Source organism: Aethalodelphis obliquidens, unplaced genomic scaffold, assembly GCF_003676395.1.
Source record: "Aethalodelphis obliquidens isolate GAN/ISIS:26980383/991018 unplaced genomic scaffold, ASM367639v1 scaffold14, whole genome shotgun sequence".
NCBI classification, from domain to species: domain Eukaryota; kingdom Metazoa; phylum Chordata; class Mammalia; order Artiodactyla; family Delphinidae; genus Aethalodelphis; species Aethalodelphis obliquidens.
The window spans coordinates 37,451,018-37,469,919 of record NW_020837958.1 but is presented as its reverse complement, the minus strand read 5'-3'; the positions used below and the strand labels follow the sequence as shown (position 1 = coordinate 37,469,919).

The following is an 18,902-nucleotide window of genomic DNA, read 5'->3' as shown; positions in this document are numbered from 1 at the left end:
ATTGTAGCCTAACATCTATTACGTACTTCCTATCCAAGATAAGCGTCATCCTCTGGGCTACTGAGGTGTGTGTGGGGCTAAGTTCCCCTTCACTGGATAACTCCAGAGTTCTGTGATTTTTTTAGTGCAAAAATTTTATTATTGTTATTATTACCTTTTAAAATTGCAAAGTAATACATGTTCATTGTATTAAGTTTAAAAAAATACAGAAAATAATGTATTCAGTGAAGGTCTCGTGGTCACATGGAAGGGATTGTTGATGAAGGAATTCTGGCATAGATAGTTCTGGATGATCTTTAAGGTTTCTTCTAATACAGTGGTTCCACATTGATTCAGTTTCCTGAAACACCTGACATCTCATCATCAGAGCTGTCTGGTCTTGGCTGTTTCCTCTATCTAATTATATTACCACTTTCCCTACAAGGTACCATGTGATATCTTCAAGTTCTCCATAACCTGATTGTCTAAGTAAATTTCCCAGTGTTGTCTTTTTTAGGCCCCCAAGACACAATTGTTTTAGGATCAGGAGAACATCTTGTGTTCTGAACTCATATATATAATGTTTACTTGCTCTTGTTCAGTCAGTGTTCTCTATAGACCATCGGCATCAGATAAATCTGAGATCTGAGATGCTTGTTAAAAATGGAGATTAAGGGACTCTCACCCAAGACATATTAAATAAGAATGTCCTAAGACTGAAGTCAGAAATCAACATTTTTCCCCAACCAAAACATGTTTTGTTTCGTGTTAAGAAATTGTCAAACATATTCAGAAGTAGAGAGAATAATATAATAAGCCCCATGTACTCATTATTCAGCTTCAACAAGTATTAACCCATGGTCAATCTTGTTTCATCTATAATTTGAAGCAAATTCCAGGCATGATATCATTTGAATGTTTCCATATCTATACAACATAACCACAATACAATTATCATATCTAAAAGTAAATAATCATCTCTAACAGCATTACATTTCTGGTCCAGATTTTCCTTGTCTCATAAATTTTCTTAATTGTGTAGTGTTTTAGTTGCCAAATCATGTCATTGGTTATATTTCTTTCTTTTCTGCGATAAGGGGGTTGTTGGGAGCCAGTTCCGTAGCCGCCTCCGGCAACTTTACAAAGCCTCACGTTTGCATTTTGGCTATTTACCTTCCCCCTGACTTCACCTTCATTTTAACTTTATTTTTCTTTGTCCCTGATTTCCTTGGAAAGTTTCTCCTACTTTGCTGCATTGTATTTTAAAGCTGCCTCAAATCCTTTTGCAAAAAGATAAGTCATATGTCAGCGAACATATCAGTGATCTTGAGCCACTGGCCTTACTTCATTTTGCACCATTCTTTTAAACCAGCTCCTATCATCCCAGCTTCTGACAATGAGTTTCCTCTCCCTTTTCATGTCCCATCCACCTCGCTCTCAATGCTCAGCACCACTTTTCCAGCTCTGATCTTTTTTGCTTCCCTCCTCAATTGTGATTCCAGGTTTACCTTGACTGCCCTGGAAACACCTTGATTCATTCGAGCATCCACACTGTTCCTCTCTGCTGTCACCATAAGTTTCCTGTGGGCGTGAAAGGACTAGACACAGACACCAAATCTTTAGGTTCCAACATAATCCCTTTGAGAATTCCAGTCTTCTGGGACATCACAGGGTTGGAAGAGCAGTTGAAGGGGGAGAGCTCAGGACAGGAAGGCTGGGGTGGAAATCAAAAATGTCTTCTATTTTCCTGTTTTGCCCTGAGCTATATGGTTGCTGTAAGAAGTAGAAGTGGGGCAGGACTGACATCCAGGGGACTAGGACAGTGCTTCCCAATTTTTGCTTCCTTATTTATCCAGGACAAAGTTCTCACAACTCTGAAGCAATTGACAAAATAAGGACAGTATGATGGTTTTATTCATAAAGCTCAATATAGTATTTTAAGGGAATGTCATTTAGTGTTAAAACAACCTTTCTTATATGAAATGAGCACGGTAGTAAAGACTTATTTGTTTTAAAGTTGGTGTTAGCAAAGTAAAAAGTTGATAGCCTGTGTCAGTCTGTTGATATTTTGTTCATAAAACTAAAAGTCTGAACAAAGATGAGCAGACAAGAGTAGATGTCTTTTATGGGTTTGATTTGGAAGGAAAACTGTGCTGGGGAACTGAGATTATCATTATTATAATGACTATCATGATTTTTATTCTTTTTGTTCCTCACAAACAAGGAGCAGCATTAAATAAGGACTGTTTTCAGCAATGTTTGGGGGTTACAGACCCAAGTTCACCTGAATGTGCTAAACCACATATACTTCATGTACTACAGCAGCTTCAAAAATGTTTTTCATTTTTTTCTCAGTAATACTAACTCATTGTAAAAAGTTAACACAGAAGTGGAAGTCCCTTCTATTTTCATCCCAACAGAAATGGTTTGCCCTATCTCCACATGGCTTTTAATGTAAAAATAATTTTAGCATAAAACAGCAATATATAGAGTACAGTCTACAAAAATATTGAATAACTATGCTGTACATCTGAAACTAATATATTTTAAATCATATTTCAATTTTATAAATGCATCTATATATATATTGATACTATCTATCAACTATAGACAATCTCTCTTGTTCCCTCATTTCGGAAGGCAACCTGTAACCTTTTCTTCAGCTTCTTTCCTCTTTCTACCTCTTAATTTTTGACATCATTTTATTCATTTTAAACTGTCAAAGTTGGAAACATTTCCACTCTGTTCTACAGCTATACTTAAGTCCTCCATGCTTCATCTATTGCTTGATTCTAAGAGTTGAGAATCAATAAATGGTGTCTGTGTTATTATGAACATAAAATTTTATTTAGTGCAGAATCAAGGGGTATACTTTGTCGAGGTATATGTGAAAAATAATACTATGATTATTTTTCCTTTAAAAATTTCCTCCTGGAATTCCTAATTTCTCTCTTTTTTTTATGCTATTTTAAGACAATTGATGATGTTATTAAAAACTAAAACCTCCATCTTGTCATTTTTATCGTTTCAAATCCTTTTTATCTGAGGAGGACTCCTTTCTAGAACGCAGTCTTCCTGTTCTAGGCTGCACTGGCTCCTCTCCAGGCCTGCCGCTCAGCTTTCTTGCAGGGACTTCCTTCACTGGTCTTCTGAGAGGAGTGCAATTTTCCCTGTACACTATGTCTTTTATCTCATTTTATTTTTAATTTTTGAATTTTATTTTATTTATTTTTTATACAGCAGTTTCTTATCAGTCATCAATTGTATACACATGAGTGGATACATGTCAATCCCAATCTCCCAATTCATCACACCACCCCCCATCCCCCCGCAGCTTTCCCCCCTTGGTGTCCATACGTTTATTCTCTACATCTGTGTCTCCATTTCTGCTGTGCAAACCGGTTCATCTGTACCATTTTTCTAGGTTCAACATATATGCGTTAATATACGATATTTGTTTTTCTCCTTCGGACTTACTTCACTCTGTATGACAGTCTCTAGATCCATCCACGTCTCTACAAAAGCCCCAATTTCGTTCCTTTTGATGGCTGAGTAATATTCCATTGTATATATGTACCTCATCTTCTTTATCTATTCGTCTGACGATGTGCATTTAGGTTGCTTCCATGACCTGGCTATTGTAAATAGTGCTGCAGTGAACATTGGGGTCCATGTGTCTTTTTGAATTATGCTTTTCTCTGGGTGTATGCCCAGTAGTGGAATTGCTGGATCATATGGTAATTCTATTTTTACTTTTTTAAGGAACCTCCGTACTGTTCTCCATAGTGGCTGTATCAATTTACATTCCCACCAACAGTGAAAGAGGGTTTCCTTTTCTCCACACCCTCTCCAGCATCTTTTGTTTGTAGATTTTCTGATGATGGCCATTTTAACCAGTGTGAGGTGACACCTCATTGTAGTTTTGATTTGCATTTCTCTAATAATTAGTGATGTTGAGCAGCTTTTCATGTGCCTCTTGCCATCTGTATGTCTTCTTTGGAGAGATGTTTATTTAGGTCTTCTGCCCATTTTCTGATTGGGTTGTTTCTGTTTTTGATATTGAGCTGCATGAGCTGTTTATATATTTTGGAGTTTTTTTTTTCTTTTTTTACATCTTTATTGGAGTATAATTGCTTTACAATGGTGTGTTAGTTTCTGCTTTATAACAAAGTGAATCAGTTATACATACGTTCCCATATCTCTTCCCTCTTGCGTCTCCCTCCCTCCCTATATTTTGGAGTTTAATTCTTTGTCCGTTGCTTCGTTTGCAAATATTTTTTCCCATTCTGAGGGTTGTGTTTCTTCTTGTTTGTAGTTTCCTTTGCTGTGGAAAAGCTTTTAAGTTTCATTAGGTCCCATTTGTTTATTTCTGTTTTTATTTCCATTACTGTAGAAGGTGGATCAAAAAAGATCTTGCTGTGATTTATGTCAAAGAGTGTTCTTCTTTTGTTTTTCTCTAATAGTTTTATAGTGTCTGGTCTTACATTTAGGTCTTTAATCCATTTTGAGTTTATTTTTGTGTATTGTGTTAGGGAGGTTTCTAATTTCATTCTTTTACATGTCCAGTTTTCCCAGCATCACTTATTGAAGAGACTGTCTTTTCTCCATTGTATATCCTTGCCTCTTTTGTCATAGATTAGTTGACCATAGGTGCGTGGGTTTATATCTGGGCTTTCTATCCTGTTCCATTGATTTATATTTCTGTTTTTGTGCCAGCACCATGTTGTCTTGATTAATGTAGCTTTGTAGTATAGTCTAAAGTCAGGGAGTCTGATTCCTCCAGCTCCATTTTTTTCCCTCAAGACTGCTTTGGCTTTTTGGGGTCTTTTGTGTCTCCATACAAACTTTAAGATTTTTTGTTCTAGTTCTGTGAAAAATGCCATTGGTAGTTTGTTAGGGATTGCATTGAATCTGTAGATTGCTTTGGGTAGTATAGTCATTTTCAGAATGTTGATTCTTCCAATCCAAGATCATGGTATATCTCTCCATCTGTTTGTGTCATCTTTGATTTCTTTCATCAGTGTCTTATAGTTTTCTGACTACAGGTCTTTTACCTCCTTAGGTAAGTTTATACCTATGTATTTTATTCTTTTTGTTGCAATAGTGAATGGGATTGTTTCCTTAATTTCTCTTTCTGATCTTTTGTTGTTAGTGTGTAGGAATGCAAGAGATTTCTGTGCATTAACTTTGTATCCTGCAACTTTACCAGATTCATTGATTAGCTCCAGTAGTTTTCTGGTGTCATGTTCAGGATTCTTTTTGTATAGTGTCATGTCATTTGCAAACAGTGACAGTTTTACTTCTTCTTTTCCAATTTGTATTCCTTTTATTTCTTTTTCTTCTCTGAATGCTGAGGCTAGGACGTCCAAAACTATGTTGAATAATGGTGGTGAGAGTGGACATCCTTGTCTTGTTCCTGATCTTAGAGGAAATGCTTTCAGTTTTTCACCACTGAGAGAATGATGTTTGCTGTGGGTTTGTCGTATATGGCCTTTATTATGTTGAGGTCGGTTCCCTCTATGCCCACTTTCTGGAGAGTTTTTATCCTAAATCGGTGTTGAATTTTCTCAAAAGCTTTTTCTGCATCTATTGAGATGATCATATGGTTTTTATTCTTCAATTTGTTAATATGATGTATCACATTGATTTGCATATATTGAAGAATCCTTGCATCCCTGGGATAAACCCCACTTGATCATGGTGTATGATCCTTTTAATGTGTTGTTGGATTCTGTTTGCTAGTATTTTGTTGAGGATATTTGCATCTGTATTCATCAGTGTTATTGGTTTGTAATTTTCTTTTTTTGTAGTATCTCTGTATGGTTTTGGTATCAGGGTAATAGTGGCCTCGTAGAATGAGTCTGGGAGTGTTCCTTCCTCTGCAATTTTTTGGAAGAGTTTGAGAAGGATGGGTGCTAGCTCTTCTCTAAATGTTTGATAGCATTCGCCTGTGAAGCCATCTGGTCCTGGACTTTTGTTTGTTGGAAGAGTTTTAATCATCACAGTTTCAATTTCATTACTTGTGATTGGTCTGTTCATATTTTCTATTTCTTCCTAGTTCAGAAGGTTATACCTTTCTAAGATTTTGTCCATTTCTTCCAGGTTGTCCATTTTATTGGCATAGAGTTGCTTATAGTAATATCTTAGGATGTTTTGTATTTCTGCGTTGTCTGTTGTAACTTCTCCTCTTTCATTTCTAATTTTATTCATTTGAGTCCTCTCCCTTTTTCTTGATGAGTCTGGCTAAAGGTTTATCAATTTTTTTTCTTTCATTTGCGGTACGCGGGCCTCTCACTGTTGTGGCCTCTCCCATTGCGGAGCACAGGCTCTGGACGCGCAGGCTCAGCGGCCGTGGCTCACGGGCCCAGCCGCTCCACAGCATGTGGGGTCTTCCTGGACCGGGGCACGAACCTGTGTCCCCTGCATCAGCAGGCAGACTTTCAACCACTGTGCCACCAAGGAAGCCCAGGTTTATCAATTTTATCTTCTCAAAGAACCAGCTTTTAGTTTTATTGATCTTTGCTATTGTTTTCTTTGTTTCTATTTCATTTATTTCTGCTCTGATCTTTATGATTTCTTTCCTTCTACTAACTTTGGGTTTTGTTTGTTCTTCTTTCACTAGTTCCCTTAGGTGTAAGGCTTGACTGTTGAGATTTTTCTTGTTTCTTGAGGTAGGATTGTATTGTTATAAACTTATAACTGCTTTTGCTGCATCCCATAGATTTTGGCTCGCTGTGTTTTCGTTGTCATTTGTCTCTAGGTATTTCTTGATTTGCTCTTTGATTTCTTCAGTGATCTCTTGGTTATTAAGTAATGTATTGTTTAGCCTCCATGTGTTTGTATTTTTTATGTTTTTTTCCCTATAATTGATTTCTAATTTCATAGTGTTGTGATCGGAAAAGATGCTTGATATGATTTCAGTTTTCTTAAATTTACCAAAGCTTGAGTTGTGACCCGAGATGTGATCTGTCCTGGAGAATGTTCCGTGTGCAGTTGAGAAGAAAGTGTAATCTACCGTTTTTGGATGGAATGTCCTATAAATATCAATTAAATCTATCTGGTCTATTGTGTCATTTAAAGCTTGTGTTTTCTTATTAATTTTCTGTCTGGATGATCTGTCCATTGGTGTAAGTGAGGTGTTAAAGTCCCCCACTATGATTGTGTTACTGTCGATTTCCTCTTTTATAGCTGTTAGCAGTTGCCTTATGTATTGAGGTGCTCCTATGTTGGGTGCATATATTTATAATTGTATATGTTTTTCTTGGAGTGATCCCTTGATCATTATGCAGTGTCCTTCCTTGTCTCTTGTAACATTCTTTATTTTAAATTCTATTTTATCTGATATGGGTACTGCTACTCCAGCTTTATTTTGATTTCCATTTGCATGGAATCTTTTTCCATCCCCTCACTTTCAGTCTGTATGTGTCCCTAGGTCTGAAGTGGGTCTCTCGTAGACAGCATATATACAGGTCTTGTTTTTGTATCTATTCAGTGAGCCTGTGTCTTTTGGTTGGAGCATTTAATCCATTCACATTTAAGGTAATTATCGATATGTATGTTCCTATGACCATTTTCTTAATTCTTATGGATTTGTTCTTGTAGATCTTTTTCTTCTATTATGTTTCCCACTTAGGGAAGTTCCTTTAGTATTGTTGTAAAGCTGGTTTGGTGGAGCTCAATTCTTTTAGCCTTTGCTTGTCTGTAAAGCTTTTGATTTCTCCATCGAATCTGAATGAGATCCTTGCTGGGTAGAGTAATCTTGGTGGTAGGTTCTTCCCTTTCATCACTTTAAATATATCGTGCCACTCCTTTCTGGCTTGTAGAGTTTCTGCTGTTAACCTTATGGTAGTTCCCTTGTATGTTACTTGTCATTTTTCCCTTGTTGCTTTCAATAATTTTTCTTTGTCTTTAATTTTTGTCAATTTGATTACTATGTGTCTCGGCGTGTTTCTCCTTGGGTTTATCCTGCCTGGGACTCTCTGCACTTCCTGGACTTGCGTGGCTATTTCCTTTCCCATGTTAGGGACATTTCCAACTATAATCTCTTCAGATATTTTCTCAGGTTCTTTTTCTCTCTCTTCTCCTTCTGGGACCCCTATAATGCAAATGTTGTTGGGTTTAATGTTGTCCCAGAGGTCTCTTAGGCTGTCTTCATTTGTTTTCATTCTTTTTTCTTTATTCTGTTCCATGGCAATGAATTCCACCATTCTGTCTTCCAGGTCACTTATCCATTCTTCTGCCTCAGTTATTCTGCTATTGATTCCTTCTAGTGTATTTTTCATTTCAATTATTGTATTGTTCATCTCTGTTTGTTTGTTCTTTAATTCTTCTAGTTCTTTGTTAAACATTTCTTGCATCTTCTCGATCTTTGCCTCCATTCTTTTTCCGAGGTCCTGGATCATCTTCACTATCATTATTTTGAATTCTTTTTCTGGAAGGTTGCCTATCTCCACTTCATTTGGTTTTTTTTTCAGGGGTTTTATCTTGTTCCTTCATCTGGTACATAGTCCTCTGCCTTTTCATTTTGTCTGTCTTTCTGCAAATGTGGTTTTCATTCCACAGGCTGCAGGATTGTAGTTCTTCTTGCTTCTGCTGTCTACCCTGTGGTGGATGAGGCTATCTAAGAGGCTTTTGCAAGCTTCCTGATGGGAGGTACTGGTGTTGGGTAGAGCTGGGTGTTGCTGTGGTGGGCAGAGCTCAGTAAAACTTTAATCTGCTTGACTGCTAATGGGTGAGGCTGGGTTCCCTCCCTGTTGGTTGTTTGGCCTAAGGTGACCCAACACTGGAGCTTTCCTGTGTTGGCTGTTTGGTGGGGCTAATGGCAGACTCTGGGAGGGCTCACACCAAGAGTACTTCCCAGAACTTCCGCTGCCACTGTCCTCATCCCCACAGTGAGAAACAGCCACCCCCTGCATCTGCAGGAGACCCTCCAACACTAGCAGGTAGATATGGTTCGGTCTCTTATGGGGTCACTGCTCCTTTCCCTGGGTCCCAATGCTCACACTACTTTGTGTGTGCCCTCCAAGAGTGGAGTCTCTGTTTCTCCCAGTCCTGTCGAAGTCCTGCAGTCAAATCCCGCTAGCCTTCAAAGTCTGATTCTCTAGGAATTCCTCGTCCCGTTGCCGGACCCCCAGGTTGGGAAGCCTGACGTGGGGCTCAGAACCTTCACTCCGGTGGGTGGACTTGTGTGGTATAAATGTTCTCCAGTTGGTGAGTCACCCACCCAGCAGTTACGGGATTTGATTTTACTGTGATTGTGCCCCTCCTGCCGTCTCATTGTGGCTTCTCCTTTGTCTTTGGATGTGGTGTATCTTTTTTGGTTAGTTCCAGTGTCTTCCTGTCGATGATTGTTCAGCAGTTATTTGTGATTCCCGTGCTCTCGCAAGAGGGAGTGTTCTATCTCATTTTAATCTCACACATTCATCCTCAAATAACTTCCTATGATAGGTGCCTGGAGAGTAATCTTTCTGACTTTTTGTAAGTCTGAAAGTGACTTTTTTGGCCCTCACACTTGATTGATAGTGTGTTTGGGTATAGAATTCTAACTTGATCGTAATTTTCCCTCAGAAGTTTGCAGGCATTATTCCATTATCTATTTTTTAAGTCCAATGCCGGTATGGTTCCAATGTCTTTGAGTTCATATTATTTTTGGTCTCTTAAGCTTTTGTGATTTTTCTCTGATTTTTATGTTTGGAAATTTCACAATTTCCAAGGGGCCTAAGGTAGGGTTAGTTTACTATAGGTGCTCGGTGGACCCCTATCAATTGGTCCTTCAATTCTAGGGAATTTTTTTTTAATTGATGATTTTTACCTTCACCTTCTGTGTCCTAACCTTCTGGAAAACTTAGTTATTAGACTTCCTGGGTACATATTGTATAGCACATATTTGTTTTGCCTAAGTTTCCTGAATCTTTGGTTCCTATTCAGGTACATGTTCCCTGACTTTACCCTCTTTCGAATTTTTTATTTGTTTTAGCAATCATGCGATTTTGTCCCTACGAAACTTGTCTTATTTTATTCTTCATTCCATTTACTAGTCATCCACCCTTATTTTATGGAAATACATTGTGGAAATTTCCTGTGAATGAAATGTTTTAAGAGTTCCTGTTTCCTTCCTGAGTTCTCTCTGTTTCCTCTGGGAACATTTTTTTTGCTTCTGTATGTTAATGTCGCTGTAAGATTTCTCCATACGGCTGGTGATTCTTTGCAATTTAGTCATATTTAATAATGAGGCAGTAGGAAAGCTGACCATGAGGCTGTGTATCTATGAGGGAGTGTTTACTTAAAGGGGATTATAAGGGATTCCATTTTTTTTCAAGAATATGGAGGATTCTACTCCTGGGCACTAGTTCTCATACTAGTTGCCTTGGTTTCTCCCTAGCCAGACTGGACAGTATTTGGTGAAGATTTTCAGTCACTGCCCTCGTTTTCAGCTCAACGTCTTAGTCTTCGCTGCTACGACATTGGAAATGTCTGTGTCCTGAGCCTGTATGAGTTTAGTGGGCCGGGTTGCCTGCCCCTCAGGTGTATCTCCCTCTGCATTTTGCGGGGGGCGGGGGGAGGCCTGTGGCATCCTCTACCACAGCTCCATCCACATACTGTCTTTCAGAAAAAAAAATTTAAAACCTTGTTTGCTGATCATCCCATGCTATTTTCTTTGTGATTGTTTATACTTTTTATTTGTTTCATATTATTTAATGGGGGCAGGGTGTCAGGAAAGAGAGGATATATATGGATAAATATATATGCATATACACCATTATGAACCACAGTCTCCCTTAAATATTTTATATACATATTTGCACCTATATTTCCTTATCAACATCGAGTTGAAGTATCTGTCATCTCTCCCTGCTCACAATGTAGGCCATTTAATTTGTTTTTACTTCCTTCCTTTTTCCATCTCCCACGTTTTGTTGAAATTGTTGGAATTTATGTGTATAGTTACCATTCCTTTGCTCTTTTAAGTGTTGCTTTCCTTAACAGTTTCATTAAACGTCATAACCTCAAAACCAGCAATTATTCAGATTTAATACACTTTTTACTATCTTCTTTGCTTATCACTAATTCTTGTGATACATAGTATGTAAGTACGTATCTTATCTAGAAAGCCCTTCCCTTCTTGGGTTCTCTATTCCGACATAAATTTTTATTTATTTGGAGAATTTCCGTAGCTTGTATTGCTGGAAAGGGTAGGTGAATGGTATATTTTCTGAGTCACTGATGGCTGAAAATGCCGTTCCTTTCTTCTTGTGATAATGTGGCTGGCTGTGGAATTCTAGGGCTACAGTCTCCTTTTCTTAGTTAGACCAGATGAGACCTCAGGCATGTCGGATTCTGGGTACTGCTGCAACCATGCTTCTCCCTCTTAGCCACTATTTTAAACATCTTACTGAGTATAGGCATTAATTTGCCTCTCGCATTAATTCATGTCACGTGCCATTTGTTCTGATGACTCAGCTTGATTGGTTAGCCTCTTTCAAGTTGCTGATTTGGCCCATTTGTCCTATGATTTTGTCGTCATCAGTTTATAAACTCCTCCTGTTGCTTCACAGTTCAGCGGGGCAACTACTGTTCCTCTGTCCCTGTGCAGTGTAGGCGCTCAAGCTTTGTGCTCCTTGGGCAGTAATATTGGTCATTCCAGAGCAAGTCTTCAGGCTTGCAGGGACCCCTTGGAATCATAGGTGTCCAGCTGGGTGTCTGCTGGGTCTAGGGGTGTCATGGTGTCTTGTGTCTGGTGTCCAGGGACAGTGCTGCAGTACCTCATGTCCTGTGGTGAGGGCTAGTAGCCAGCAGAAAAGGGTTCTGACGATCAGGCACCCCACTCCGCATCCTCCCTGGAGGGATGTTCTCCATGGCAGCTCTGGGTACGGTTTCACGCACTGTCACCCCCAAACAGCAACCCCTCTGGGAATCTGGATCACAACTGGGTTACCATTTGCCTCCTTTCATCCCCGAATCACCAGCTGGTTATTCTCTTGCCTCTTTGACAGAAGGACCAATTACACTTTTCTGTTCTTCAGAAAAAAGTTAGAATAATAACTTTTTGATGTCGCTATGTGCTGGGGTTTTTTCCATTTTTATTATAAAATATACATAAATGCCAAAGAATATACACACACATATATATATATGTATAGCATACATGTAGTTTAAAGATCAGTGATAAAACAATTGGCCATGTACCTGCCACCTAACTTAAGCAAGAACTCCTTTTCTAAATAAAGCTATTTTGTGATTCTCAGTGGATTCTCCCACTCCCTTTCCTGAGGCTGTGGGTCTGAGGTGGGTGGTATGTGTGGCCTTAGTGACTCTGAAGCCACTTTCTAGTAATTCTTTCTGAAAAAAGAGAAAAGTACAAATAGAGTGTGTAGAGGGCACCCTGAGCTGTTTGCAAGCAGAAGTTCCGACTGTTACGCTTAGTGGTTGGTGTGGCTGTGTGGGTCGCTGTTGGTTTCTCCTGGCAGGTGCTCCCTGGCCCCCTGCTCACCTACACGGCCCCTTTGTGTAAATGAGGAAAAGGCCTTCTTGCTATTTGCCAGACATTTTCTGTAGTAACTCTATGTACAAACATTTATCATGACTATGAATGTGACTAGCGGCTCCTGGAGTTTACAGGCCACAGCCTTAACTCACAGTAAACACAGAAGCGGTCACAGGGCCCTCTGGTGGGCTGCATCAGATGTACACTGAATGCCTGCTCAGACCAGACCCCTGCTCTCATGGCTCCCCCATGACTGGACTTGGGAGCAAGGCGTTTTTTGGGTGTGTGAGCTGGGAGTCAGCGAACAAGCTGGAATCGTTCTTGAGCTGGGTCAGGGCCCTACGGTTACTAGCAGAAGTGGGCCCAGGATTTACCTTATTTTTAGCATGTTGCCAACACCAAGTAAACCCTGAGAGGCCACGTTATACCAAGCTGATGAGTCCACAGCTCAGGTGGGATTCTAAATGCAGGGTGCCCGTAGTCCTGGACAGTCCTGGGTGAAGTCTCTTGTTGATGTGATTGTTGATACCGCCTCTTTTCCCTCTTAAAAGTATCTTAGTCTTGGACAATAAATTTTATGGTCATGTTTATTAGTCAGCTTTTTGCCATGGTGACAACCGCCTTTGAGACCCTAGTGACTTAAATAAAACATCAACTATTTACGTTTTGCTCATGGATCTGTGGATCAGTTTCTGCCCTGCCCCAGTCCGTGTGTCAGGTTTAAGTGTGCTCCTCATTCTGGACTTTGGGCCTATGCCACAAGTCTTCCTTTATGGCACCCAGGCTGAAAGATCAGCCCTATTTAAGACCTCTTCTTCTCACAGCAGAAGGCGGGAGCCCAAGAGTCCTCTGGTCCAAGGTGGCGTGGGCCACATCTACTCATATTTCATTGACCAGAGCAAGTCACGTGGCCAAGACCAACGTCAGGGGGTTTGGATTCATGCTCCTTCCTTGGAGGGGGCACTGTGGTGTGGAAGAGTGAATATTTGGTAAATAATAATATGTAATTATCGCGTCACACTCCTGAACCTTACTGCCTTCTGCTGTATGCCTCCTCCAGCCTATGCTATTCTCCTAGTGGTGTCTGTGTCAGGAAAGTGCTGAAGTGATTAACAGGATGTAGGGAGGGGGTTTTGCCTCTGTTTGGATTACGGAACGTATTAAGGGGTTTCGCTGTGTTGTGGCGCTCTCGTTGGAGGAGGTGGGGGCCGGTGTTTGCTGTGGCAGCCTGATTAACTGGGAGGGGCCTCCTGCTTCCCTGAGCCCCCAGTACTACCGCCTGTCATGGAAGTTTTCACCGACAAATTTTCCATCCTGCTCTGTGAGCTCTCAGAACCACGTGGAGCCTGTGGCCAAACCGTGCTCTCCTCCCCCTCAAGTTGGGGCTCCATGAGGTGTGATTTCTGGGGCCCTGTACTTTGCCCCCACTGACTCTGTTCCTTGTCCCCCATCCCTGCCCTTTTTGCTCTGCACTTGAGATTGTTAATTTCTATTTTTCCCTCAGTGTCCCTTCATTTGCCTGTGTTAAGTGTTCAGCCCTGATCGGCTTTTCCTTTAAAACAATCCCAGAAACTCCTCCGCATTACTCGTTCACCGATGGATAGAAGGTACCTGGACTTGCTTTCCATAGTCACATAGCTTGCATATCCCATTTCAGTGATACTTAAGGAGAGAAATGAGATAAGCAAAGATTTGGAGCTCAGTTACCCATGCTGAAGCTGGAACCCCCATGTTTCCAAACAGAAACGTAATATTGTTTCGCCACAAGGGCAAAGATGGATTGGGAGGCATAGAGGAGATACGGTAGCTCCATCAGCAGCCCTGGCAGCTGGCTTTCTGTCAAGAGCAATTTCTCATGAAGAAATTGTTTTATCATGTCATAAGAATGGTCAAGTACCTTCAGAGTCATGTTGAAAAGCACACGGACAGTAGGGGGTCAGCTTGACTCCGTAGGTAAGGGACTTGCGGGACGGGTTCACGTGCATATGCCTCAGCAGAGACGCAACCTGCCTCATGTCATGGATTGTCGTGTGCTGTGGATCGTTGAAATTGTGGCTATTAAGTACCTGAGTCCTAATTTTCTCCTTCACTAGAATATGAGTCTGTGAAGGTAGGAGTGTGTCTATCACGTTCTCCATCGTGTCTCCAAAGCCTGGCACAGTCCCTGGCATGGAATGGACAGCCAGAAAACTTTGGCTGAAGTAATACAAGTATTAATGATGGACAGTAAAGGCAGAACCTGGGGAGAATCCTTGGGGCTCTAGGATGTAATGGAGCCCAGCAAGGGCAGTTAGGGGTGTCCTTTAAAGGGAGGAGTTTGTAGCACCACAGTGCCAGGAATGAGTTCAGGTCGATGCCTCAGCTTCCCTGGCTCTACTGTAGGGTGGTGGAAGCCTCAAGAGGGTTGGGCTTTGTTCTGAGAGTTGGGTGCACAGCCACCGGACACTGCGCTGCCTTGGACCCTAGCTGAGGCCATGGGGCTGCGGTCCACATAGCAGATGTTGTTGCCCCCACCAAAACCCCACTCCGTTAACACTTGAGCACGTGCCTGCTGACCTCCAAGGCCAGCCCTGCATTTATTTGAAATGTGGGAATTTTCTGGCCACAGAAACTTACTTTGCCACCCATGCTGCAGGTTAGAAATGCCCCTTGAGAGTTGCCCTCAAATCAATGGCTGAAGGGGTTGATGTTATGAATAACCCAGTCCCCTGGTCTCTAGCGTGTGGAACCTCCCTAGCAGCTTAACCTCTGGTCTCCCACTGTGGTAACTGGCTTGATAAAGCCCCCCTTACTGGCTGCTTTCTTACTCCCCTGGATCACTGCCCTTACACTCCCCCCTGGATCACTTCCCTACTTCCCTACATGTGTTTTCTTCACCTTCTAAATAAACCTCTTGCCCTTGAATACTTGTCTCAGTTCTGCTACTGGGGAAACCCAAACTATGACCATCGTCCCCGGGTCCTGGGCACCTGACCACCAGGTGGTGGGTATTCTTGAGGGTTTGGGAGGACTTGAGCTTCATTTTGCTTAGACCGTTGAAAGTTCCTATCAAAAAGAGGGGGGAAAAAGCACTCTGATTTCTCTTGTTTTAAAAAGATGTTACTTGGGCTTCCCTGGTGGCGCATTGGTTGGGAGTCCACCTGCCGATGCGGGGGACGTGGGTTCGTGCCCCGGTCCGGGAAGATCCCACGTGCCGCGGAGCGCCTGGGCCCGTGAGCCGTGGCCGCTGAGCCTGCGCGTCCGGAGCCTGTGCTCCGCAATGGAAGAGGCCACAACAGTGAGAGGCCCGCGTATCGCAAAAAAAAAATATGTTACTTAAACAATTCCCAAATTTATATTATACTGCTCTCTGAGATAACAGAGGAATTTTTTTAACATCTTTATTGGGTTATAATTGCTTTAGAATGGTGTGTTAGTTTCTGCTTTATAACAAAGTGAATCAGTTATACATATACATATGTCCCCATATGACAGAGGAATTTTTAAGCACAGTTGAAGCTATCCTGCTCCCGGAATATCAATGATTTGCATTGCCGAGGGCCCGGGTCTCAGTTGACTTGCAGGGCATTCCTGGTCCCCTGAACGCACCCTGTCTCTTGCTATTGCAGGCTGTTTGTTTCTAAACATGGCTGCGTGTTCCATCCTCTGCGCTCGTACCCGAGTCCTCACTGCCCCTGCGTCCTCATTGCCCCTGCGTCCTCATTGCCCCTGCGTCCTCATTGCCCCTGCGTCCTCGTTGCCCCTGCGTCCTCACTGCCCCTGCCTCAGAGTCGGGAGGCCCAGCAGCACGCCCAGCCTGGCCTTCTGCCATCACTCCTGACGGATGCGTGGGTGAGAGGGTCTTTCTGCCCGCACCGTGCAGTGGGTGGGCACGGGAGGAGCAATCCCACTGACCTTTGATCTTTGCTTCTTTGCAGATATCTCAGTGAGCCTGCTGACCCTTGTGGTCACCGCCTGTGGCCTCGCCCTCTTTGGCGTGTCTCTCTTCGTGTCTTGGAAACTCTGCTGGGTTCCGTGGCGAGAACGAGGCCTGTTCTCTGGTAGCAAAGACAACAACCAGGAGCCTCTTAACTACATGGACACAGAGACCAACGAGCAGGAGAACAGCGAGGGCTTCCTAGACCCTCCCACCCCTTGTCCAGACTCCTCCATGAAGATCAGCCACACCTCCCCTGACATTCCCCTCGCGACCCAGACAGGGGACCGGGAGAACTGTGCCCATGGCGTCCGCGTACAGCGCCAAGTCACAGAGCCAACAGCCTCATCAGCTCGGTCAGTAATGCCCCCTTCCTTTCTGGATGCAGGGCGAGCACCACCCTGTTCCCTTCTCTTGGCAGCAGTAGCATTGACTAGCCGAGGAGCCTGTAACCTGTCACGTGTCCATTAGGTATCAGAGACATGAATATGGGAAAGCTTGATGCTTCCTATATTCCTGTGAGGTTCCTGAGCGCTGCTTAGTCTGTACTTAGTTCATAACAGCAATAGTTAGCATTGCTAAGGCTTACCATGTCAAGGACTGTCTAAGCGCTTCATGTGTATTATTTTATTATCCCTCACAACTTTGCGTGAGATGGATCTTATTATCGTTTTCGTCTCACAGAAGAAGAAACTTAAGTCAGGGAGATTAAGAAACAAAGTCATATATTGGTAAGCACCCAGGTCAGGGTTTGAACCCCGGTTCAAACAACACCAGAGCCCAAGTTTTTACCCACTCTTCCGTGCTGCTCTCGTAGTGCTATGGAGTTGATTCTCCGTGCCTCTGACCTAGCCTAGCGGTCACACACAGGCTCTCCGTAGAGTCCACACAGTGGCTGGGGGTCTTCGTCCACCTCCAGGCTTTGCAAGGTCTCCAGCGTACCCAGGCCCATTGTCACTGTCTTTCCATGGGCTGGGTGCTCTGTGCTCTCGCTCAGTAGAGAAATAATACAGTGCAGTGATTAAAAAGCAAGGACTCTGGGGTCCAATAAACTAGCTTTACCTACAAGTATGATATTGGACACGTTATTTAGCCTTCGTCTGTTTCTGTTTCGTCTTGTGAGAGGGGAACGGTGATAGGTGGTTTTGAGAATGAGGTGGTACCATGTGCATCACATGTGCTTTGCCCAGGCCTGCATCTAGCACCTGCTCCACACCCTGAGCTGCCATTTTGTTTTCAGTGCTGCTATCATCATCATCATCATCATCATCATCATCGAGACCTGCCTCTCCCAAGACTCAGATGCATACAGGTGGCTTTGAGGCTAAGCAGCCAGTTCGGAATCACTGTATATAAAACTTCACTCTCAATAAGAGACCTCAGGAAAAGAGACCCAGAAGGCAGCTTTCTTTAAAATGAAAATATTTGCCTGAGTGATAGCTGGGGGAACAGCATATGCTGTTATTTGGAAAGTACAAGCACAGTTTGGGTTTTTTTTTTTTTTTTTTTTTACATCTTTTTTATTTGTTCTCTAGAAACAGAAATAAGATTTTACCCTTTTTTATGTTAATCAAGTTTATCCTAGAGGCTCTGCTCATTCACATTAAGTAGGATGGAATATGACAGTTTATAATTTAATTTTTTCAGAAAGCTATTTTAGCATCATTTCCAATTCTGAATTAGAGAGCTTTACCTAAAATATTCCTCCGTGAGGAAATGGATGGTTGTTTGCCATTTGATTTAGAAGAAATCCTCAGATTTTATCATCAGGATTTCTCTTCAGATTTAAGACTTAAATATAACTGGAGCTCTGTCTGATGCTGCCGTGGAGTTTGTGCAGTGGTGCAAACTCACGATAAAATCCTTTCAGTACTTCAGTAAGGAGGGCCTTCAGATGGGGTCTCCATTGAAATCGTCTCCTATCTGGTTTGACTCTGCATGTTCATTTTTCTGATCTGGGTTCCATCAAGACAGAGTGATAGTACTGTGTTCTTATTAGATTATAGGTCTGAGGACTCTGCCATAATTCTAATGAATTGATGGCAATCATACCACTATAATTATTACAGTGTTTATCCTAGGAAAATGTATAAGTAACCTGCGTATCAAAAAACAGATTTCATATAAAGCTAAAAACTGTAGCTATCTTCACCACTGATTTGTAGAAACTGGGTAGAAGGAAAAAGAAAACTAAAATGAGAGAGGGAAGGAATTATCCCTGTAAAATGCATTTTACATTTAGACTTATTCTAGTTTTGGAGTCGTGCAATTAAATTTTCTCTTCTGATGGCCAAAACCAAGTTTGGTAATATTTGACTACCATAAGAAAACTAAACTCTCTCCAGCTGCATTTGACCTAATACTGATAATTTGCATCATTTCGCATTTCAGACATTCTTATCTAAATTACTGCTGACCTAGTTTTATGGGTTATGTCTGGAAATACACGTCTTTGACTCATGGTCTTTCCATAATAAGCAGGGTGTGGTCTTCTAATTCTTTAGGGTGGTGCTGTAAACACAC

General features: G+C 41.8%; 1 protein-coding gene across 3 annotated transcripts in view; it reads left to right on the top strand.

The window, feature by feature from the left end:
* Positions 1–18,902, top strand: part of LOC113625047 (synaptotagmin-9) — a 231,055-nt gene that overhangs the window by 46,149 nt on the left and 166,004 nt on the right. For all 3 annotated transcript variants that reach the window (XM_027115496.1, XM_027115497.1, XM_027115498.1), the window contains one exon: positions 16,381–16,735. In XM_027115496.1, coding sequence (XP_026971297.1) covers positions 16,381–16,735 — 355 coding nt within the window. The remainder of the gene's footprint in view (positions 1–16,380; positions 16,736–18,902) is intronic.